The sequence below is a fragment of the Folsomia candida genome, unplaced genomic scaffold (genome assembly GCF_002217175.1).
Source record: "Folsomia candida strain VU population unplaced genomic scaffold, ASM221717v1 Fcan01_Sc002, whole genome shotgun sequence".
NCBI classification, from domain to species: domain Eukaryota; kingdom Metazoa; phylum Arthropoda; class Collembola; order Entomobryomorpha; family Isotomidae; genus Folsomia; species Folsomia candida.
Genome location: NW_019091194.1, coordinates 1,713,873 through 1,738,682, shown reverse-complemented (window position 1 = coordinate 1,738,682; position 24,810 = coordinate 1,713,873). Strand labels below are relative to the sequence as shown.

Sequence of the window (24,810 nt, the reverse complement as noted above, 5' to 3'; positions counted from 1 at the left end):
CTCTCTTCCCTCCACTCGAGTTCCTCCCAAATGTGAGAACTCAGAAATTCTCTCGGCAACTTAACCCAAGATTTTCCCTCCATTCTCAGCAACTCCGTTGAGTTCTCCACAACTCAGCTCACAACTCAGCTCACAACTCAGCCTCCGCATATAAAAGCTTCGTCGTGTCTCTGGCCTATCATCATTCAATTTTCTGAATTCACTTCAAGCAGATCTCAAACTACAAACAACTTTGCAAAATGCCACCAAAAACTGGAGGGAAAGCTGCGGGGAAGAAGGCAGTGTCCAAGTCCAAGAACTTACCAAAGGGGGACGGGAAGAAGCGACACCGCAAGAGGAAGGAGTCCTACGCCGTGTACATCTACAAGGTCCTCAAGCAGGTCCACCCCGACACTGGCGTGTCCTCCAAGGCCATGTCCATCATGAACTCGTTCGTCAACGACATTTTCGAGCGAATCGCCTCCGAGTCCTCTCGCCTGGCCCACTACAACAAGAGGTCAACCATCACCTCTCGGGAAATCCAGACGGCTGTCCGACTCCTCCTCCCAGGAGAACTCGCCAAGCACGCCGTCTCTGAGGGCACCAAGGCTGTCACCAAATACACCTCTTCCAAGTAGACGATGACCGGGTCCGGCTCCCATAAAAAAAAACAACCCAACGGCCCTTTTAAGGGCCACCACTTTTTCCAAAGAGCTGAAAAAATTACTCGCATTTATTTTCATTCTCGATTATTCATTGATCATATTGCACAATTTATTGATACTTTACACAGTCGTACATATTACTGACATAAAATTGAGATTGTGTAATGTTGCTAAAAACTAGGATCAAATGCAGTCGAGTAGTTGGATTATCATGATTATGTAAACACTATTTATTATTCAACTCGTAAAATTGAGATTGCATTTTGACTCGACTTTGTCAAAAGCAGCTGAAAATAAGTTATTTCTTAATAAAAATTGTATACCAATAAAATATCCGTTCCATTCCGTTAACAAATTTCTCATAATTTTATAAACGTTTCAATTTTTGTCTGCTACTCCGTGCATACAAATATGTAATTATATGAAATTTTGATGAGATTGCAGCGATATATTTATAAAATCTGCATGCATGTATTTCTAAAATGCTGAAAATCCTGCGTAAAACATAACGAGTAAATATTATTCGGTTCGGATTAGGTTATTATGCACAAACCTGATTCGAGGTCAATCATAACTAAACTATGGAGGAGCATTATTATTCATCGTATGCATTTGAAGAGGATGAGATTCCTGATTTGAAATCAGTGATTTCAATTGTATAAACAGTAAATGCTCTGAAAATGAAGGAAAAATAATGAATGATACATCTTGTTTTACATCATCTTAGAGTATTTAATAATAATATAGTATTTAATAATAATAATAGTTATTATTATTATATACTCTAAGTACATCATTAACTGCACTATTTTGTTATTAATTTCTCAACTAATAACCGCATGAAAATAATTGATGAAGCATATGAACGAATAAAGTGCATGGTCATAATTATGTCGGTATTGGATTTGTTTGAGCTCTTTGGAAAATGTGGTGGCCCTTAAAAGGGCCGTTGGGTTATGAGCGTGTAGATTTGTGAAAGCTGATTAGGCGGACTTCTTTTCCGTCTTCTTGGGGAGAAGGACGGCTTGGATGTTGGGAAGGACACCTCCCTGGGCGATGGTGACCCCGGAGAGCAGCTTGTTCAACTCCTCGTCGTTTCGGATGGCGAGTTGGAGGTGACGGGGGATGATCCTGGTCTTTTTGTTGTCTCGGGCAGCGTTTCCAGCCAACTCGAGGACTTCAGCGGCCAAGTACTCCATGACGGCAGCCAAGTAGACTGGGGCACCAGCACCCACTCGCTCGGCGTAATTCCCCTTCCTCAAGAGACGATGGATACGACCCACTGGGAACTGGAGTCCTGCACGGCTGGATCGGGACTTTGCCTTTCCCTTCACCTTTCCTCCCTTGCCACGGCCAGACATGATGATGAGTAGTTGGTTGTAATTGAACTAGGAGAGATGTTCTCAGAGTGAGATATCAGCAGCTTGTGATGAACTTTGTTGGAGTCGAGCTTGAATTTATACCAACTGGCTGAGTTGCGGAGCAGACCTCTTGAGTTCTGAGAAGAGAGCGGGCTTTCACTGCTTACTTTCAGCCAATCCTCTTTCTCGCTCAGAACTCAGCCCTTCTCTATAAAACAGCAGCCCAACGTGAAAAACTTCATCACTTGCTGTCTCATATTCCTCTTGAGAACAACTCTAATACCCAATCTACAAATAAACAATGGCTCGTACCAAGCAAACTGCTCGTAAATCCACTGGAGGGAAAGCCCCCCGCAAGCAGCTCGCCACCAAGGCTGCCAGGAAGAGCGCCCCTGCGACCGGAGGTGTCAAGAAACCCCATCGTTACAGGCCTGGAACCGTTGCCCTCCGAGAAATCCGTCGTTACCAGAAGAGCACTGAGCTTCTCATCCGCAAGCTCCCCTTCCAACGACTCGTGAGAGAAATCGCTCAGGATTTCAAGACGGATCTCCGATTCCAATCCTCTGCCGTCATGGCTTTGCAGGAGGCGTCCGAGGCCTACTTGGTCGGTCTCTTTGAGGACACCAACTTGTGCGCCATCCACGCCAAGCGGGTCACCATCATGCCCAAGGACATCCAACTCGCTCGCCGAATCCGTGGAGAACGTGCCTAAACTGGAAACAACCCTACTCAACCACAAACCAACGGCCCTTTTAAGGGCCACCACTTTTTCCAAAGAGCTGTCATTTGTACTAATATGAATTCAAAATTAGCTATTGTTTTTTATGCATGCTTAGCTGTTTCTGCATCATATGACGCTCATGCATGACTTTCCTTTTCCTACAATTTTTATGCAAATTTTCAGTGTTCAATGTTAAAACTGAAATTGAAAACCAGAGTTTCTGCCCAGGTCAATGAATAATATCAATCTACGTTTCGTAGATGAATTTGGTACACAAGTTTCACATCCCAAGGTCTGACACACTCTACATCGTTGATCGTCCACAAAATGTTAATGTCAGATTTATTTTATTAGAAAGCTTTCCCCGGGGAATGTTATAAATGCAAATTATGCCCTTGATTAGATTAGAGTTATATTTATAATTGTTCTTTAAAGCGTGTACACATATATAATTTGCATACTATTTTTACAAAGTAGAGTACATCACAAAAAACAAGCTCTCTCTAACGATAAATGTAAACGGTGCGGTACATGGTAGGGTAAACTACCATTAATTAATCTACATAGATTAATTAAATAGGTAATTAAGTTATAATAAAGGATTAAAACGCACATAATATTTTGTTAATACTTATACACATTTGAGGTATGAGAGAAAAGGAACAAATTATATTTTTGATATGGTCAATGGTCACCGTATAAAATAATTAATCCAAATTATTGATTGATTGATTGATTGATTGATAACTGAACACATTTAAAATCACGGGTAATTAATTAATTCTTATGGGCTAAAACATTTTTGGTCTTAAGTACATGTATGTATGTGCATTACAAAGGTTTAGACATTAAACAAAGTGAACCAATTAAAGTAAATTATTATTTTTTAAATGAGCTACACGTATTTGCTACAAAGTTCTAGCTGACTTGATTATGAACCCCTCGCGAGTTTGAGGTACGGTCACTCTGTAAATTAGTGGGGGCATATTCTACCTGACCACGGCGGAAATATGCTGCGCGAGAGAAAATTTATTAATTTAATAGTTTTTAACTGATTAGAATATAATTAATGACTTGTGGATTCGTTACCTTGTCCAAATTCGTGTAAATGTGGTCCATACTGAGGTAACTGCCCGGCAAGGGTGCACGATTTACAGCAGAATCTCGCATAGTATTTATTCCTGCAATAAATATTGTAATATTGCAGTAAAGAGTCTCAAATAAATTCATATGTATTTGACATTACTACATAAATATATATGAATATCCATATACGAATGAATGCACGATTGTATGTCTTCATATGTGTTTATAATAAAAATTAATTGAATATTCATACGTGCAATAGTTCGCTTTCACGATAAGTTTACAATTGGCAAAGAATGGATTATCCGTGCAATTCGGGTGGAGATAGACACCTGCAGAAAATGTTTGAAATTATTGTTCATCCCCGATGCCGATAGATTTGCAGATTTACCTTCAACTGAAATTGTAACCGATGACGATGACGATCCATACTCGTTGACAGCGTCGCACCGATAAGATCCGGCGTCTTGCGTGGTCGAGTTGAAAATTCGGAGCTCGTTCTGGTTGAATATTCTGACCCGGTCGTCTGATTCGACTGGGACGTCTTCATGGAACCAATGGACGCTGGGCTGGGGGTAACCTTCGACTTCACAGGGGATGACAATATCGTTTCCGACGGGGTAGAGGAGTTTATCCATCTTTATTGAGGTCCGTAGAGGAACTGAGTGCGAGACAAATTAATGACAAAAAATTATAAACCAAACAAAATAATCGACATATTATAATTAGTAAAAAAAATAATAAAGCGGACAGTATTTTATGGTCAGGACAGTAAAATACAATACAGATTTGGTAAAGCGGGACGATGACGATGCAGACAACACGATATCGACGGCGACAACACTGTTGTTCCATCCATTACCAAGATAATTTGGTACGATGCTCCTCTCCGTTGTCGTTGTGGTGGACACCGCGCCGGGCCATGGCGGTCTGACAGCAGGGGATTGATAAGGCGGTGGTTGCTGTCCTGGTCGTCCTCTTCCTCCAGCCCCTGTAAAGTTGCCACCCACATAGACCGGCCTCCTCGCCCCGGAAATGACATACTGGAGAAATTCTCTATCCTCTCCGGTCGGTGAGGTGGAAACGGGACCCATCGTTTGTACTGTGACCGTCCAACTGGCCGCCTTTCCTTGACCGTTGTACGCTTGACATGTGTACGGTCCCAAGTCACGGAGGGAAACGAGGCGAATTAAGAGACTGTAGTCGCGCATTTGTTCATACCGTTCAGAAGAGAAGGGTAACATCTTTTCGCCCTTCCACCAAGTGACCTAAGATGACAAATAGCGAGGAAGTTGCTAAACTAACATTAGAAACTACGGTAAGAAGGTTAAACTGTTAATTACTGAGGGTCGTGGCCAGCCCATGGCGAAACAACGGAGGGACGCCGCACTTCCGAGAGAAACGATGACATTGGGTTCTGTGTCCTCTTCGACGATGGATGCTTGATGTGGCGTTGGGTCTGAAGGATGGGTGACGTGAATTGAGGAAAAGAGGAAAATAAGAGAGACATAGAGAAAGTCGTTAATGAAATGTTAAAATTTTGCGAGTACTTTTTGTCGAAATTTCAACTTCGAAAATTTTTGGTAGTTTTTGGATGAGCATGGATATTTAGTTCCATTACATACATACCATTAACGACTAAAGTAATGTCTAACGTTGCCGGTCGACCAATCCCGTTATCTGCGACGCACGTATAAATTCCTTCGTCTCTTCTGTACACACCCACAATTTGGAGGACGGAGCCGTCTTGGAGTGCTCGGAAGCGGCCAGAATCAACGGAAACCTGGGAGAAAAATTGGTAAATTTCGTCTTTTGATCAAAAGCATGCATGAAATTGTGATCACCTCTGCATTGTTGAATCTCCAACTGATTTGGGGTAGAGGATTTCCGCGACAGAGACATTCTAAACTGGCCAGACTTCCCTCCTCAACTTCAACTTCGGTCAATGTAGACAAAATCCGGGCAGGTTGTTCGTTTCGATTGATTCCAGTGGGAGAGAGGGGCGATGGGGGCAGATGAGAGTCAGGGGATACTTCAGACTAGAAAATAATAATGTTAATTTTAATTTAACCATCTACCAATAGATGACAACATTAATTTGCTATTTATTTGGTTACCTGTGGAACCATGCAACTCGTGCCACATCCGTTCGAGCAACATTTCAGGTCAGCCATGCAATCCGCATCTGAACCACACTCTTGAGCACAGATACCGGCTCGAGAACCTCCGTTCCATAAACTTGGACACTCTCCGTTCTTATTTTCTGCAAAAAAGGCGAAATAATTAATACAACTTGGTCGAAAATGGGTTAAAATATTTTATGTTTTCATACGTTTCCTGCAAACTGGACGGAAGCTGGCTTGGTGTGATAGGCCGTAGGAGTGTCGCCCATGGGTGACGTGTGGCTTGGAAATGGTGCCAACGATATCTAATTAAATTCAATAGTAATGATAAAATGAGAATTTAATGAGAATTATGCAATTAATTAACTACAAAACACAAACTCACCCACTGCACACTGCTCGTCGTCCTCGCAAGGGAAATTTCTACAAGGGTCGCGACATTCACATTGTGGACAGAGTGCACCATCAGCGTCAACCTTCTCAACGCCGTACGGACACTGTAGCGTCTTACAGTAGGCAAGCTGGTCACTGCACTCGTCCAGACCAATCTCGTTCTCTGTGAGGGAGAAAAAAATGCAAAACATGACATATTTTGGAGCAGACAAGATTAGATTTGTGCAGATAAAGAGTAAAATTTGGCGAAATATAATACAGAAATTATTAAAAGTGCAGAGAATTAAATAATTAGTGCAGGGACGTGGTGTGGTCGTGCTGGTGGTGGTGCAGTGACGATGGTGCTGCTGGTAAAAAACTGACCATGTCCATTCTCGTCTTGTCCACCGTGCTGGGCTGCCCCATTTTGGTCACCCCTATCGTCATGACCTTGATCAACTTCCTGGTCCTCTGGCAACCTCGATCTGCTCAGACGTGGCGTGTCATTGGACCTGTATTCGTACTGCAGAGCTCGCTGACAATAATTGAGGCAAGAGTCGAAGCTCTTGAAACTGTTGAGGTTTCCAGCGCAGCCTCCGTAACTGAAGGCGAGACACGTATTCTGCTCCCAGTCATAGTACCACCGCTTGTAGGCATCGGTACATGGACCAGTGTCCGCGTTTAGACGACAAATTGCTAACAATAATAAGCGGTTAACATGGATTAATCGATAAGCAGAGATTTTCTCGATACGGTTGAAATGCAGACATTCATTAATTAGTTAATTAATTAGAATAATAATTACCAGCCCCGGAAATCGTGTCGTTCGCAATCATTTCCGACCTTGAGTGACAAACCGACTCGCATTCTTCTCGGGAAGAAAAGCGATTTCCATTTCCAGCGCATCCCCCGTAATTAAATTGCTGACAGCTGCGCTCGTTGGGGTTAAAGTACCATTTCTGAATTCGTGCCCGACAAGGGCCCGGATCTGCTTGGGTAATTCTACAAACGTCTATACAGAAAAGCGAAGGTCAAGAAGAGGTCATGCAATAGTATAGATTTTTTTTAAAAAGCTGATAAAAATAAAAAAGCTCTCTGCAAACTAAAATTAATTAAAATTTTTTTTAGTGGTGTCACCTTCCCCTCTGAATTGTCCGCATTGTCGTTCACACATTTCCTCAGTCTCGAATCGATTCGCATTTCCGGAACAGCCACCGTAAATGAAGGCGGAGCATTTACGTGTCCTGGCATCGTAGAAGAAGGCCGGCATGGAGGCGCGGCAAGGTCCAATTTCCATGGGAAGGGAGCAGATCTCTTCTTGTTCGATGAAGGGGGCGACAGTAGTTGGGACAACGGAACCTCCGTCCTCTTCCTGCTGACGGCGACGTTCATCCTCAGCTTGGCGTTGGCGTTCGTATTCCGCATAGTATTCGGCTCTACGACGTTCCTCGTCTTCTGCGCGGCGACGTTCCTCTTCGGCCTGGTCGGGACGGGGGACGTTGGCGTAGGGGTCTAGAATTATGTATGGTCACATTATGACAGAGGTCGAAGTAAGGTTAACTTATATTGCCTAAGTAAGCACCTTGACCACGTCCGTACGGATCGTGACTGTCGACACGCCCTCCTTGATCGGGTGTCTTGCGACAACGTTGTTCACACTGGACAATGGTATCAAATCGATTCCCATTCCCTTGACAGCCGCCGTACTCGAAGAGTTGACAAGTGTCGGTGTCAGTGTCGTAAAAGTATTGTGGGAAGGCGCCGCTGAATAAGTAGTATTTTTTAAATATAAATAAATCAACGATGCAATGGACAAAAATGCAATGTTTTTAAGTACCTGCACGGACCCTGTACTTGCGGGAGGGAACACAAATCTGTCAAAAAAAACTTCTTTAATAATCAATTCACAATTTACTAATTGATCAATGGATACCTTGCGCTTGTTCACAGCGATCTTCACACTCTTGTCGGTTATCAAACCTGTTGAGACCTCGTTTGTGCGCGTCGCAGTCAGAATACCAGCGGAATTGTTTGCAAACTCCGTCCTGATTGTCGTAAAACCATTTCACTTGAGTGTTCGAAGGGTCAGAACCGTAACACTCGTTTTGATCAGCAGGTGCTTGGAAACAGTGAGCTGGAAAGAGGTGTCATTTCATTAGCATATTGGTACAAATTGTAATAGATAATTTGTATGTCATAATTTTTTCTACCCGTGTTGAATTCGTTGGGCGTAGTGACGACCGGTTGGGGGATGTAGCTTCGCTCACACTTGTTCCTACAGTCGTCCACGAGCATAAAGTTGTTCGAGTTGCCACCACACCCTGAATACACGAAGGCTTTGCAGCGTCCCTCGTACGGGTCGTAATAGTAGCGTTCCGTATAAGAGGCGCAATCTCCGACGGCGGGAGGTTGCAGACAAGTGTTTTCGGCTGTAATTTCGCCATTAATTACAAATTGGTATTTTAAAACTAAAACGGGATCGGTTTACCCAAGAGTGCAGCTGGACAAGACTTCTCGCACTCGCCCAGGGTCGTGAACCTATTCGCATTTCCTTGACAGCCCCCATAGTAAAATGGGACGCAACGCTGCTCGTGAGTGTCGTAGTACCAGCGGGCCAATTTTTCCCCACAGGGTCCAGAAGTTCGAGGGAGGAAGCAGGAATCTAAATATGTGTCACAAGAAAAAGGGTTAGCAAATTGAGAGTAAAATTTCGAATTTAAAATGCGACATGCAAAGCAAGCTTTTATTTAATAACCGACTAAGACTACACTCACTCCTATTACTTGACCCCTTCCCTTTCGTGGTGGTCGCCGTGTATGGCAAAACCCACTCTGAAGTTCCCAACAGGTTCGGATGTGGCGTGGCTAGCGAACTATTTGCACAAATTGATAAGCACTCTGCCCTTGAGACGAACATGTTCGAATTGGAGTTGCCACAGCCGTCGTACGTAAAGCGGAGACAAGTTCCGGCCTGGATATCGTAATACCAGCGGATCAAATCGGCCCCTTTGCACTGCTCGTCATCCGGAGATATGACGAATGGAGCGTTGAGCGATTTTATCGTGACGTTACTACTTGTTCTACTCGCCCTGTTTTCACCGGGGTGTTGAGTACATTGTTCTAAGACGGCTGGGACAATATACAAGGACAACACGGAAAGCGTGATGACATAATGAGACATTTACAGATAATGAATTAATTAATTAATCACACTGATGAGTTTACCTCGAATTCTGCCCTCTTGACTGCACCGTTGTTCACATTCTCGTCCCGTGAGGAAGTTGTTGTTGTTCCCTTTGCATCCTCCGTATTGGAATTCGACACATGATTCTCCCTCTTTGTCGAAAAAGTGGCGAGTGTAGTTCCCTTTGCAGGGACCTTCAGTCTTGGGCTGATCACAAGCATCTAAGAAAATATGGCGTTTATTTGTGTGTTGATTGGAATTTCGGTCATTTGTAATTAGTTCGATTCACTCACCGATACGATCAGGCATGAGACAATTGTTTTCGCAAAGTTCTCTCGTCGCGAACCTATTGTTATTGCCGAGACAGCCTCCGTACACGAATTGGAGACACATTTCTCTCTAGATTTTGAAGCAATTATTAAGCATAAACAAGATGAATATTGGAATAAATCGGTACAATTTTGCTCCATCGCTCACCTGCGGATCATAATACCAGGAGGGATAGTAGCCCTCGCACGGTCCTGGAACTTGAGGCAGGTAGCAGGCATCTCTCCCCTCGGGTTCGACACAGACAGACTTGCACTCGTCCTGGGTGGCGAAACGATTTCCATTTCCATCACAGCCGCCCCACCAGAAGCGAGAACAGCCGCCATACTCCATGTCGAAAAACCATTTGACCGTAAAGTTGCGACAAGAACCTCGCTCCTTGTCGAGACCGCAGACATCTGACGATTTTATTTATTGAGTTGATGAGTTGTATCGAGATGGATAATGTTTATTAATGTTTTTTTTACCTCCAGGTTTAATTGGAATCTCTTCGCATCCTTCGAAATCTTCTCCTTTGGCTTCCGTGTTTCCGTCAGGGCAACCTTTATTGTAATGGATGAGAATGGTTAGAAAAATTAAGTCAATCTGATGTAAATTTAGTACGTAGTTTTACTTACAACCAAACCATGAGCTCTCGCACCCGCAGGAATCGTCTTTCTTTGCGGCAGGCGTTCTTCGATCGGGACAACCTTGTAATTTGTTTCGAACATGCACAATTAAGGAATAAATTAGAGCAATGCATGACGAAAATAATGGTTCGCTTACAGCCAAATTCCGTAAATTCGCAACCACAGCCCTCCTTGTTTGGTCCCTTCGCGACAGATTCGCCATCTGGGCAACAGCCGAATTGGTACGTGGCACAGGGACAGCCTTCATAGTTGGACCCGTTCGCAGCCGTGTAGCCATCAGGACAACCTATGAAAATATGATATCAAATATTCGTAAAAAAAGTATTCAGATTTTCAATATGAAAAAATTATGTATGTGCATACAGTTGTGTTCGGAAAATTTACAGCCGCAGTCGCCACCAGGTCCACGGGCAGCGGTCGAATTATCCGGGCAACAACCGTAGAGCGAGTTTTTACATGTGCATCCTAAATAGTAGAATTTAGTATGTGCAAAATTGTGATTTTAAAATTTTAAGTTATCTAATACCTTCCAAATTGTATCCGGTAGCGGGTTGAATATTATCGGGACAGCATCCTTCAGATACAAAAATCATAAGTACAAATTTTCACAAATCAAAATTTGAAAACATTTACCAAATTGACTGCTGAGACAGCATCCTTCCTTGTTCGGTCCGTGAGCAGAGGTGACTTCGTCCTCGCAACAGCCAAACTTTTCCGAGACACATGGAGGCATTTCTGGACAGCCTTCTTCCTTCTCGCCAAGTGCTGGAGGAAATTAGTGAAAAAATTAAGACAAGTTTTTGAGGAATTTAGAAAAATTGGATGTTTTTAAACCCACCCGCAGTCTTTCCGTCCAAACAACCTGTAAAAAAATGGCATAATTGTTAATACGGAAGCATGAATATGACACTTTTGCAGGCAGATCAATTGTTAACTTACACCCAAAGAAGTTGGCCGTGCAGTTCTTCTTGTTGATCTCTTTACAACCTTCGTAGCGATGTCCGGTCGCAATTTCCTTGTCTTCTCCGGGACAGCAGCCGTATCGAGTGTCTTCACACTTAATTTTAGGGCAACCTTTCCCTTTGGGACCTTTTTTAGGAGTCTTTTCATCCGGGCAACAGCCGAACCTGGGCATTTACAATTGTCATAAATAGATTTCATAATTTTTCATAAAAAAGCTTACTCAGTTTCCGCGCAATGTTTCTCGCATCCGAGAAAGTCGTTTCCTTCTGCGGGCGTTTTTCCATCAGTACAACCTTATCAAGGATAACATGTAGATATTACAGAGAAGATAATGATGTGTCAAATAATTGTATATTTACATCCAAAAAGGGATTTTTCACAGTCAGGCATCGGACAGCCTCGAAGTTTGAGTTTTCCTTGGGCTGGCGTAACCCCATCTTCGCAACAGCCGAATTTTGTTTCCGTACAGGTCTTTGGATTCGTGCAACCTGCTCCGAATGGTCCCGTGGCTGGATTGAGTCCATCGGGACAACCTGCAAAAAGAATGACGAAAGAAATTGGCGAGAAGATAATTTAAATAACTATTTAAGGAATTGTTTACTTACAACCAAATGTCGAGGTGGAACAGTTCTTGGACTTTTCAGAGATCGGTTTAGGACGCGGGGGACATTTTGGAAGTTTCATCTCGGTTGTGAGGGCTTGTTCCAGGGTGGTTCGTGGGGCTGGAGATAAGAGAGTGAATCAGTTAAGAACAATTCGTTCTGCATGAGTAAAGTTTTCACAAACATAAAGCTTCACATTAAAATGCACAATAATTTTTATGAAAATAAAAACTTAAGGAAAAGATGAACTGAAAAAAATTATAAAGGATGAAATAAATTTAAGCGTTTCGAGACAATTGGCCAGGACAAAGACATACACTTTTTTGACATTTTTTTAGTTCTGGAGAAACCTTCACTCGTTCCCGTAAGACCTTCCGGCATTTCTCCCGATCCCGACATTTCATCATCACCACTTCCTGCCTCCTCTGTCGTTGTGGACATGATTTCTTCGTCGCCAGATCCAGAACCCGAAGTGTCGCCGTCATCATCCTCCAACGGTTCGAGGACGTCATCATCACCAGAACCTGACCCTGACATTTCGTCACCAGAACCGGCCGTATCGTTGGATTCAAGTTTTGCAGGAATGGCTTGCACATTCTCGTAATCAGGTTCTATAGTCGTGGAAGTGGTGGACTCGCCTGGAAGAAACAAATAATGCACATTTGCTGGATTAAAATCGGTGTAAATTCCCCTTACCGGTCGTCGTGGAGGCGCCTGTTGTCGTCGACCCGTCCATTTCAGTCGTGCTCGACATTTCCTTAGTCGTGGTCGACATTTCCTCAGTTGTTGTTGTTGGTTCTTCAGTCGTAGTCGTTTCCATTTCTGTTGTCGTCGTGGGTTCTTCCGTTGTTGTTGTAGGTTCTTCAGTTGTTGTTGTTGTAGGCTCTTCCGTCGTGGTGGTGGGTTCTTCTGTTGTGGTTGTTTCCATCTCTTCTGTCGTCGTACTCATCTCTTCCGTCGTTGTCGACATTGCCTCTGTGGTGGTCGTATCGTCGCCAGTTGTCGACATGTCGGAAGAAGTAGTTTCTCCAGTGGAAGAAGAAGTAGTAGTGGATAAAGACAAAGTAGAAGTGGAAGAGTCAGTAGAAGAATCTCCAGAACCGGAGCCGGTCGTGAGATCGTCAGGAGTAATGAGGGCATCGGAGCCGGTCGTGGTCTTACCCATTTCGTCATCCTCCGGTGATTCCCCGCTGGCCGAAGTGTCCCCGGAAATGACGTCCTGGTGGGTGGGCAAGCAATTAAATGATAAGCAATTTACCCTTCATTAATAAATTCAGTCTCCCCACCTCTCCAGATCCCATATCATCCCCGCTCGCTTCTTCCGTGCTTGTCATCATCATGTCGTCATCGGTCGTAGTGGTCATCTCTTCAGTGGTGGTGGATTCCTCCATTCCCTCCGTTGTTCCGGACCCTTCAAGCTCATAGTTGTAGTAATATTCGTCCTCGTAGTCGGGCTCGCAGTCCACGCCGGGTTCCATCCTTCCAAGGTCGTCGGCGGATTTGGGCGTGCTTGATGCCGACATTGCCGTTGAAGAGACGGATATCATTTCGTCTAAGCACAAAGAAATACATGTAATCAGTTTTTGTTGGGTTTAAATTTCTTGTATGAATTATGTTCGGAAATTTACCTCCCGTCGCTGCAGCGGTATCACAATCCTCTCCAGTGCAATCTTCCGACGCGAAAACGAGGGATTCTTCCCCGCATTTCGTTACGTCCGTGGTAGAATCGTTACCAACTGTTAATCAAGCATCATTTAGTTTCGAGGAATGATTAATAATCTTTAATAATTTTATTACCCATGCAAATGACTTGTCGTGACCTTGTTCCCGCCCCACAGTTTTTAGAACATTTACTCCAAGGGCCGGTGAACCAGGCAGATTTTTCGAAACATTCAGAACGGATAAAGTCCTCGTCGATGTCGCATGGCTCCGTGGCGTCGTACTTTTTCGTCTCGTTACATTTTTCCTCGTCTTCCACAATGGTGACGGAGCCGGATGAAATCGTCCCGCAAAATACGAGCCGTTGTCGTTGTCCTTTGATCTGACCGGTCGTGTTGTCCGAGGAGGTGCAGCTAGTTAGGAGGCACTATGCGTGCAGATGAAGGATATTAACTAGTTAAATTCCATATGTTAATTAAATTAGGTATTAATTATGATTACCTCTCCCCATTGCATTGCAAACCAGGCGTATTGGCATTTATTCGCACTAGCTTCGGTGGAAGACTCGCCCCCTTCGCAATCTCGAGAAGCGTTCGGTTTCCGGTAGTCGTGGCAAAATTCGTCCCCATAAACTTTCCCTTTGGCAGAGGAACAGTATACTTGCCGAGTTTCGACGGGGTTAAGCTTGTCGTCGCAAGGGTCAGCACTTGCCTTGCACTAAAAAGTACAATAATTTGTATACTCAAATAATTTCTTGTAACTAAAAAACTTCAATATAACGAAACTTACACCAGACCATGGCCCACTAATCCAATCCACACCTTCGCACGGTTGTAAATAGCACGGCTTCCTATCCTCCGGTTTCTCGTCGGAACAGTGAGAATCTTCATAAACGGTGGTGACATTGTCCTTCTTGGCGTGACACCTCACCGTTCTCGTTTCCCATCCGTCGCCACAAAGAGATGAACACTAATTAGTAATTATCATGATATAATTAATTTATACATAGGTATGTAAAAAATAATAGTGCAAAAACTATACCGAACTCCACTCTCCTTCATGCCATGAAGCACAAATGCCTCCTTCCACCTCGCCCGTGCACCGACGCCCATTCTCCGGCCGAGGTCCGACCTCTGACTCACAGCGTGTCTCGTCATGCACAATGGCGGAGGAGCCTTGAATGGACTGCTCGCAAAAAACGGTCCGATATTGAACTAAAATAAACAATTATTAATAGATTAATAAATCTACGAAGATAATAATACACTTTTGTCTACCTCCAGTCTCGTTCGAGCCACATTTCGCCGAGCAAGGTTCCCAGGCGCCCTCGTACCAGCGAAGAGGACAAGGTTGCGTGTTGCAGAGCTGCTGTGCAGCCGGTTTGTGTGTCCCACTCGCGTCGCACAAGTGTTCTTCAACGTACTCGATACTCTCCTCGGTCCTCTTAGCGCAGTAGACGTACCTTTGTTGATAACCACCTCCGCAGGTGGCGGAACAGGGGGTGAACTCGTCGTATATCCAATAATAGGAGCCCGGGGTGGTGAAAGCGATCTGATTCTCTTTGTCGGAAATGGAGTACTCATACCTAAAATGGAGAGAAGATTGGATTATTGGTGAAATAACTGCTTATTTTAAAGGTCAAAAAAGGTCGTACTCGATCCCAGGGTTAGATTCTTGGTAGAGGACGACAATGTAGATGGCTTCGGAGATGGGGCCGGTGGCACGGATGGATTCGGGGGCAAAAAACGAGTGTGGCTTCCGTTCATAGTGGAAAATGGTGGAGGCGAAGGCAAGTTCTCGAGGGAAATCTATTCGCCAATTTCCATTGAGGTAGTAATGGTTCGACGTGTTACGGATGGCTGGAAGGAAGAAATTTACATAAATATGGATACTACAATTAATTATATTAATTAATTACCCAGATAATTGTTGGACGCTTTCTTCTCCTTGACGAGGATATTCGTGGCGCCCATCGGGATGAGAAGGACGTCGTTGTATCCCACCTGCAAATTATTGTTAGAGTCGAACGTCCCCTGCACCGTGTGACACCCGACCCCGTCGCCGCCACACTTGCGACAATTATCCTCCCTGGCTCGTGATCCAAGCACATTATCGCAACCGACCGGCTATACAGCGGAAATAAAATATATAAATGATCGGTTATCTTGCGCGGGTACAATTGATAAGAGCCTACTAAACATTTCCCATCAACGCAGACGTGTTTATTCTCATCGTCGCAGTTCGTCCCATCGATAACTTGTCTTTTGTGTCGATAGTAAAACCGCTCCCCTTCCGGCATGCAGTTCAGTTCGCACTTGTTGGGCGCTTTGGTGTAGGGGACCCATCTAAATTAAGTTCATTGAAAATACTTTTCCATACGTTTGATATGTAAATATGAGCACACTCACTTGTAATATCGCCCTTCGAAAGGCACCGTGTTAAAAGCGGCACACTGTTCAGCCCTGTAGTCGTCGTCACCGCCGGGACAAGCGTGCGTATTGCAGGAATAGAATCGTTTCGACCCACCGTCGCTGCAGGATCCGTCCGGTCTATGAAAAAGGTCAGGTTACAGTCACCCATAAAATAATTGACCTCAATTAATTATTTATCTCAACCTTAGAGGATCTCGACAAATCCGCTCTTGCATGGCCACACCGCCCCCACAACTGCGAGAACATTGACTCGGTGATGACCATTCGTCACTCCTCCGACCATCGTCACGCCATTCGGAACCGTCTTCGGTGACGTAGAATTGCGGTTTTGTCGCGGATGAGGACTGATGATGGGGTGAACCGTAGGGGTCTTCATAGTTGGAAAAGTATTGACGTTTCAGTCTCCTCAGGTCGGCCAGAGTTTCTTCAGAAATGTTTTTCGGGTAGAGCGGTAGGAGATCGTCAATGGGGGCGACGTGGTCCAACGGGGGGAGAGAAAGGGGGGCGTGACCCTTCTTCCTCCGGTGGTGGTGATGGTTATGGCGATTATTATGGTGTCGGATTTTGTGGGGGTGGTCACCCTCCTCATCGTCGATATGGTTTGACTGGTGGAAAGAGAAAAGAGAATTTTGTGCAGGTTTGGAGACGAAATTGGAAAAACAGGATTATTTTTATGAGGAAACTAATAATAGATTGAAAAATGCTGACAGTTTGCATATTGGTGTATTTTCCAATAATTACTTAAATTATTTAAATTATTAACTACTAGTTAATTAATTACTCAGCAAATTTGGTCATTTTTTTGTATCTAATTTTAAGTTGACACATTGACCGAGCTGGCTGGCAATTAACTAACTGTTGAGTCGTTGAGTCTAACACTGAACAAAGTTAAATTTTGCATTCTCATTTCTTTGTTAACATTAATTCCTAATTAATTCTGAGCCACGGCTTGTTCTGACTGCTAATTGCATAAAATGTACAAGTTTTTTGCCCGACTAAAGTGCATTATTAAATCAAACTTTGTTTTCTGTAATAATTAAACATTAAAAGTTTCACGAAAAAAAGTGCAAATGTTTGAATTGCATATTCTTCAAGGACAAAGTTTTTACAGCATGCATTTCAGGAAAAAGAATGCTACCGAATAATATCGATCTGAAAATGTTTCGTGAATTCAAAAACGTCCAGTATCATCTCATAAAACTTGACAAGTTTGAATGAACTGAAGAAACGACACAAGACAGGAAACTAGTCGTGATAATGAAATGTATGATGATGGGAAGTACTTAGCTCATCTTCATTCATAGACATTTTATTACATAACCGGATTACCTAACATAACATGATCCTTCTGACATTGCATGAAAACAAGAATGAAAATTTGTTCCTCATTTGTTCCTTATTTGTTCTTAAAAAACAAAATTTCTGGAAGAATATTTTACCAAAAATATATTACCCACCTGCGAAAATGACTCCATCAACTGTTCCGTCTTGTTATCATCTATCTCCAAGCTGGGCGCGGTGCCCTTCTTCACTGCCCCTTCCACGATCGCTGATAAGGTCACACATGACACAATTGCAGTCACCACAACCACCCACATTCCTCCTCCTCTCGTCAACAGCCCCATCCTTCAAATTCGAGTGTAGTAACTTTCACCAAGAAGAAATTGTAACTAACACTTTCTTAAATTTTGTCAGTGATGATGTTGATCCATCCCTTCTTAGATTCTGAGAGTTGACGAAAATTTTTTTGAAAAAAATCAATTCAATCGTGGGCGTGGATCTCAGAAAAAAAACGAATCAAGATTTTAAATCCAATTTGTATTCATCACGACGCAACGCACGAAGAAAAAGTGATGACAAAATTGCACACACGAGACGCAACGCAGCCCGGCCGACTGAACAGTATTATGTAAACCGGATGGCGTCTAGCACTTTGTGGTCACTCCGGATGACCTGGAATGATGAATTGGCGACTGGATACAATTATTGGCGGAAGAATAAATGAATGATTGGATTAATTCGTATCCATGAATGGGAGAGAGAGAGAGGCAGACAAATGTATTTTGAGAATTGAATTATATTTTGTCTCTCATTCTTCCAACTGTCACTGTCCTCTTGATAAGTCCATTCTGCGAAGAGTGATAAGTTGAGACAACTGCTGCTGTTTCCTGTCCTCCTTCTTCCTGTATCGGAATCATCCACTTGTCTCACTTTTATAGAAAACCTCCCATCAGTCTGAATCTATGTAAATGTATGGTGTATTGTGTAACGTTGAAGAAAAATTCTCCAGTCAAATTAATAAAACCACAAGTACTAACTAAAGTCAGACAAGAAGAAGAATGAGAACGAGATCTCGTCGGAAGAATGGAATGGACTGGACTACGGAATTCTTCAGCATGTTCATCTAATAAGCGAATGATGATGAGAAAGAAGAGATGAGACGAGACCGAGACCAATAATCCAGCACTACTGGAGGAAGTTAGTTAACCAGCAGAATTATTGGGTGTACATGCATAAGAAGGAATGTTACAAGGGGTACACACCGACCGTATAAGGAGGCATACAGTTCTTATTCTTATTACTCTTTAAGAGGGAGAGATAATGAGAGAATGAGATGAAAAAGGGACGACATCGTTTCTTTCCTGCTGGCCGAACTGACCTGGAGAATGGGATCTTTCTTGGACGGACGGACGGATTAGAAGAAGAATTGTATTGTTGTTTCCTTCGAGGAGCAACTTTTTCTTGGCTGACTTTTCAGTTTTTTGTGTGTCTGAAGTAGGAATTCTTGCACATGGAAGAGATGACTGTGTGGTAATGGGTACTTAGTAGTTACTTCGTTGTGGGGGTACTTATGTAAGTATTTAGTATAACAATGGTCCAGAAAATGGGCAGCAGCCTTGGTCGATATATAGTTAGATAGTTGCTTAAAAGGGCATGAACAATGCGTCGGGTAACTGTTTTCTCGTTAACTGGACTGGACTTGGATGCACTTTTTCTTGTTGTTGAAGGCACCACGTTGTGTTATGTCATCCAGATTGTGAGATTGGGCCCTTTTTTATTATTGTTCCTCGGCGGTGTATGTAGGATGAGGGACGATTTTTGTAGAGAATTTTCTAGTTGAGATGATGAAATTGTGGATTATTTATAAAGAAATATTATGCACGTATTGTTTTAAGTCTGAATTTTTGTAGATATGTACATATCTTGCGATCCTTAAACCTGGTAACGATTAAGGATATATAGCATAATTGCGAATTAAGATTCGGTGGTATAAATAACAGAGAAATCTTAACATTAACTAATCTCAAGTTGAATTACACCAGAGGCAACTTGAGACAGTTGAGAATCCGGTATGGTATACAAGTAGAACTTCCGAAATGTGTAACTCTTATTTTACAAAAGTATAAAATCAATCCTGATAAATTACAAAATTTTGATGATCCTTCAACCACAACGAGCTAGATAAGACTACTTTGAGTCGACTGGAAGATGCAATCCTGGCAAAAAATCTTCCCCACTTGATTATCATCTTCTTCTTCCCTCCTTTGCACAATTATTTCCTGGATGGAGTTTGTTACGTGAACGTCTGTCTGGTGTCCCGAGTGGAGTGCACTATCCAGCAAATTGAATTAATTTAAAAGATAAACATCATAACAATGCAGACACATCATTATCATCATCGGATTCATCCGCGAACAAAATCTTCTCCATTTGTTGGCTGCAGGAATTATACATATTCTTATCATCATCTCTCTAATTGGAGTGCAGTTTATTCTGCAGCAGAATCATCCGTCTGCTTAAATATTTTCACGCATCTCATCCTCATCTAAAAGTTCTTCTTCTGGAGAATGGAATGGCAAATTTGAAATATGGGAAGGAAGAAGAAGGAGAGAGATTCGTCTCACACTTTTATTTACGACTAGGAATGAGCGTCTTGCTGATAGTTTAGATAATGTGGCTGACTGAGGAGGTGAGATTCGTATGCAATGCAATAATAGCTTTATTGCTAATTGCTCTCTTCTTTTTGACGGTTCTTTTTTTACTGCATCTTTCAAAGTGAAACACTTGAATGATGGAGTCCATTTTTTAGTAAGGAGAATTTGTGGAGGAACACAATGAGAAGAAATGTACAGAAGAACGAGAGGAAATTGAGATTTCTTAAGTTACCCCAATAGCAAGATTGAAGATAAAACACTACATAAAAATATATTGATCCATTACATCGGCATCAGAGGACATTTTAACTTGAAGTATTTATTGTTGCAAGCTTTCGATATTCATACAGAATTTCTTCATCAGGCAAAAATATATTTGTAAACTAAAATTCATGTGTACGTTTCCTCCTCCAAGTCAAGTTTTGTTTGATATCAAATAATTACATGGTTACATTTATAAATTTTTACGTGGACTTTGAGGGCTATTGTGTATATGTTAAAAAGTTTGTTAGTGTACTTGACCAGATAGGGCTGACTGCGACTCCTCTCGAAATGTTCATCTTGTTAGTGGTACTTTTGATGAACAGTGCTTCTTTAAATTTCCGAAAATATCTTCTAGGTTCTTTTAGAATTAATTTATACGAATTTGGGTCCAAATTGTGTTCATGTTCATGCATGTGTAGAGCAACAGGAGATAATCTTACATTTCCACTTCTAATGGCATGAATGTGTTCCTGAATTCTTGTAGTATAATCACGTCCTGTTTCTCCAATATACTTTGCTGGACAATTACTGCATTGAATTGAATAAATCCCACAATTTATTGTTCTCGGTTTCTCTTTAGTGTTGGTTAGCATTCTGGATAACTTCGGGCCAGGAATGTAACCTATTTTCATTTCTAGTTTTCTTTCTAGAAATCGTGCAATTTTTGTGGTGGTTTCACCTGCCCACGGTAAAATAATTCTTTTGACTGGTTCGTCTAGTGAGTTGTTGTTATTGTTATACTGCATTTTGTTTTTGACTTTCTTCAGTCTGTATTCAATCATTTTTCGTGGGTAATTATTTTCTTCCAAGATTTTGATTGTGTATTTGATTTCATTCTCTAAATGGTCTTCATCTGACAGTCTTAAAGCTCTTGTCAGCAGGGTATCCGTTACGCCAATTTTGTGTGCCGGGGGATGAAAAGAGTGATAATTCAGGTACAAGTTTGTATGCGTAGGCTTCCTGTAAATTTGATGACCAATCGAGTTGTCCGGTTTCTTGTACAGCATGAGATCCAGGAAAGGTAATTGTCCCTGTTGTTCATCCTCAAATGTGAATTGAATGGATTCATGGAACGAATTGATTAGACTTAAAATGTGGCTTTTCCTTCGAATCCTTATTATGGCAAAGACGTCATCCACAAATCTACGCCAGTAGATAATGTTGCGATTGTTTTTGACAAGCTTTTTTTCCAATTCTTGCATAAATATTTCTGCGACTATTGGTGAGATGGGGGATCCCATAGCGGTACCTTCAGTTTGGTGATAAAATTTGCTATTGTATTTAAAATAGGTGGATTTTAAGCAAATTTTAATCAGCTCCATTAGATCATTGATTGAGAGTTTTGTCAGTTCATTTAGGTTATCATAATCTTGAAGTCTTTTTTTGATGATTTTCAGGGTCTCTTTTATGGGAACTTTTGTGAAAAGTGAGACAACATCAAAAGAAATCATTTGATCCCCTGGTCGTATTTTGATATTTTTTATTCCTTTCACGAATTCTTCTCCATTTTTGACAGTATATTCATGTTTCGAGGCTACTTTCTTCAAAATGTTGGACAACATTGCTGCAAGATTATATGTAGGGGAACTTCTGAAATCTACCACCGGCCGGAGAGGTGTGTCTGGTTTATGCACTTTAGGTGCACCGTAGATAAGTGGAGCTCTGGGAGTTTTTTGATTTATTTTGGAGTATTCTGCATCAGATAACTTTTCATTTGTTTTCAATGAACTTGAGTGGACTTCAATTAAATCTGTGAAATCTGGAGTAGGATCTTGAATGAGTTCATCATAGGGGCCTTCATTGATCATTGTCTGCATTTTTTGGTTATAATCATTTTTGTCCAAAATTACCACTGCGTTTCCTTTGTCTGCCTTAGTAATACAAATGTTGTTATTTGTGGTAAGGGACTTGATCGATGAGGATATCCAAGTATCAATTTTGTTCATATAGTTTCCACTATTAATTTGTTTTTTCATGATGTGTGATACTCCGGCTCTGACTTGTTCCTTTTCTCTCTCCTCCAAATCGGTCTCGTGCAGTTTCAAGTCAATAATTGCAGCTGTATCCATCATTGTCACACGTATGTCTTTGATTGGGAGGGAGTAATTCAGACCTAATGAGAGTAGTTTTTGTTCATTCTCCGAGAGTGGATGAGATGATAAGTTATGGATGACTTTTTTAATGGTTTGTGGATTTTCCTTTGTTATCAGGCTTAATTTCTCGTTCATTAAAGTATTGAATTTGTTGATTTGCCGATTTCTGATACAATCATTGGTTTTTTGTCGTGTTCGATTTATTAGGTGACAAATCAAATGCCAATATTGTGGTAATTTACATCTAATTTGGTTCCGGAGTGAATATATTTTCTTGTCTATTTCGTATAGGTCTTGAAAATTCGACTTGATGAGTCCTTTGAGGATTTTTTGGTTTGTTTCTTCAATTTTTGTAAAATAAGACCTTGAGCCAAATTTTTTTGTGATGAATTGGTTGTGAAGTCCCCTGGGGATGATTTTCATTTTTTGGCATCTTCTTAAAAATACTGTATTGTTGTGGAATTGGATTTGACGTTTGTACATGAATTCCAGTTTTCGGATATCTTTGACCAGGGCTCCACCGTAGAGCGGTCTTAGTTGATTTATTAAATGTTTCCATCCTCGACATATATATTGATCCATTACATCGGCATCAGAGGACATTTTAACTTGAAGTATTTATTGTTGCAAGCTTTCGATATTCATACAGAATTTCTTCATCAGGCAAAAATATATTTGTAAACTAAAATTCATGTGTACGTTTCCTCCTCCAAGTCAAGTTTTGTTTGATATCAAATAATTACATGGTTACATTTATAAATTTTTTTATAAATTTTTTTTATAAATTTTTTTTTTAATTTTTTTAAATTTTTAACTACATAAAAATCTTATCTTTCACACTAGCTAAAATTACAATTAAAGTATGAAAAATACTTCTGTACAAAATATACCTTCATTTGACATCGAATTATATTATTTACATCAGAAAATCATTTGTATAAAGAAAATTCGGTTAAAGGAATAAATTCATTTTTTTTTACATATTTTTCCATTAAAATCAAATCTAAATAGGTACAGTGGATTAATTTTAGTAAAGCAAAAGCCAAAATTTGCATAAACTTTGTGCAAATTTTTTCTTCACATTTTTCCTTTGCACAATTATAAGTAGATCCACAATAAGAAATAGAATACAAGTACAGCTACATAAAAAAACACATCCATCCCATCTTTGCACGTTCATTTCATCCCATTTTCTTCTTAAAAGTAGACCACTAGCAAATGCTTTCATGTCTCAAATTATTACATGATAAATATTGTACTGTTTGTGCCAAAGTGTTTTCTACGTTACCTTACGTTACATTACGTTATGCGTCTATAGTTAATACTGTCTCGTATACAATGTGCGGGTCATTAATCTCCTCGACTAATCCTAAACAGCTCAACTAACTACTAAACTAACTGCTAAAAAGAAAACTATTATAACTGCCCGGCACGTAATAATGTCACGCTATTCAATTCATCACAAGTACACATCGGTCCGTCGGTCGGTACGCGTGATGATGATTGACAGTGGCCGCGGAAGCGTAGTAACAATGTCCCCACGGTTATTCGATGTCCCAATCATCTCCCCATCTTATTTAAACCCCTCCCTCCCCTATCCTTCAATGTTAATGTCCCCACGGCTTCCGCGGCCGCTGATGATTAAGAAGAAAAAGAGATGAAAAGTGCAGCATGTCTCCTCCTTGGCTGTCGTAATGATAATAATAATAATAATAAATGTCAACTCAATACTATTGACATTGCGATTGCATAACGTACTGCTCTTTTTTGAATTTTGAATAAACTAAGTGGCAGTTGGGAGAAAGAAAATCTTAATTAATTTGACACAGGGATGGGACTCAGGTACATCAGTAAGTATTTAGTAGCTTGAGGTGCATAAGTAAATACGTACACGATGAATTAAAGACGGAAGGATGACAAGATGTTGAGAACAGTTATGAAAATGAGGCATGGTTTTGAATTCCAGAGTGGTTAATGTTTTTCCTAGTATGATGTTAAGATGTTGTGAAGATATGTGTGGATAAGAGAGGCTTAACGGAGGTATTTTTTTAGAATGAGTCACACACACATTGTAGTTAACCCTATTTCGTTGTTATTGTTTTTGGAAGGGATGATTTGCTAGAAATGTATTTAGCACAAGAAATATGAATTTGGCAAAACTTGTAAAACTTGTACGTTTTTCATGAAAGTAATAAAATTTGTGAGGTTGGATCCAATTTTAGATTTGAAGTTAACCAAACCAAATTTCTATGTGAGATTTTTGTTTTGTAAACTATTAACTTTAGCATGTAACCAAAAAGTACTAATTTTGTACAAAAACGTAAAATTATGAAAAAATAAATGTCTCTCCACTTTAACTCCAAATACACACACGCCTCTCTCGTCAACAGATAAGTGTTAAACGCATCTCAAACAA

General features: G+C 41.3%; 4 protein-coding genes across 8 annotated transcripts; 2 read left to right on the top strand and 2 right to left on the bottom strand.

The window, feature by feature from the left end:
* The first annotated feature begins 164 nt into the window (after positions 1-164).
* Positions 165-679, top strand: LOC110842839 (histone H2B.3-like). The gene has a single exon (XM_022088672.2). The coding sequence runs from the start codon at positions 240-242 to the stop codon at positions 615-617; it is 378 nt and encodes a 125-aa protein (XP_021944364.1). The 5' UTR covers positions 165-239; the 3' UTR covers positions 618-679.
* Positions 680-1,572: 893 nt separating this feature from the next.
* LOC110842837 (histone H2A) lies at positions 1,573-2,082 on the bottom strand. The gene has a single exon (XM_022088670.2). The coding sequence runs from the start codon at positions 2,003-2,005 to the stop codon at positions 1,628-1,630; it is 378 nt and encodes a 125-aa protein (XP_021944362.1). The 5' UTR covers positions 2,006-2,082; the 3' UTR covers positions 1,573-1,627.
* Positions 2,083-2,233: 151 nt separating this feature from the next.
* LOC110842834 (histone H3) lies at positions 2,234-2,770 on the top strand. The gene has a single exon (XM_022088666.2). The coding sequence runs from the start codon at positions 2,307-2,309 to the stop codon at positions 2,715-2,717; it is 411 nt and encodes a 136-aa protein (XP_021944358.1). The 5' UTR covers positions 2,234-2,306; the 3' UTR covers positions 2,718-2,770.
* Positions 2,771-3,004: 234 nt separating this feature from the next.
* On the bottom strand, positions 3,005-18,557 carry LOC110842832 (papilin). 5 transcript variants are annotated; one of them, XM_035847542.1, is made up of 49 exons: positions 17,560-18,549; positions 16,286-16,707; positions 16,079-16,219; positions 15,865-16,015; positions 15,589-15,796; positions 15,325-15,529; positions 14,948-15,255; positions 14,712-14,884; positions 14,460-14,639; positions 14,172-14,387; positions 13,809-14,097; positions 13,640-13,747; positions 13,298-13,563; positions 12,708-13,230; positions 12,362-12,649; positions 12,015-12,131; positions 11,769-11,942; positions 11,630-11,702; positions 11,386-11,573; positions 11,285-11,308; positions 11,080-11,211; positions 10,973-11,020; positions 10,810-10,911; positions 10,583-10,732; positions 10,435-10,506; positions 10,285-10,359; positions 9,968-10,215; positions 9,784-9,889; positions 9,532-9,711; positions 9,082-9,435; positions 8,796-8,969; positions 8,518-8,736; positions 8,241-8,441; positions 8,145-8,181; positions 7,890-8,071; positions 7,445-7,819; positions 7,113-7,319; positions 6,692-7,003; positions 6,321-6,491; positions 6,145-6,240; positions 5,930-6,075; positions 5,657-5,851; positions 5,442-5,595; positions 5,156-5,271; positions 4,675-5,080; positions 4,204-4,473; positions 4,066-4,144; positions 3,816-3,907; positions 3,005-3,739 (listed from the first exon to the last, which is right to left on the bottom strand). In XM_035847542.1, exons 1-49 carry the CDS (start codon positions 17,725-17,727, stop codon positions 3,645-3,647), a joined length of 9,216 nt encoding a protein of 3,071 aa, XP_035703435.1. In that variant the 5' UTR covers positions 17,728-18,549; the 3' UTR covers positions 3,005-3,644. The 5 variants fall into 5 exon arrangements, with proteins under 5 accessions (XP_035703435.1, XP_035703436.1, XP_021944355.2 ...); XM_035847543.1 differs by lacking the exon at positions 6,692-7,003; XM_022088663.2 differs by lacking the exon at positions 9,082-9,435 and having other exon boundaries at positions 17,560-18,545.
* Positions 18,558-24,810: the final 6,253 nt, after the last annotated feature.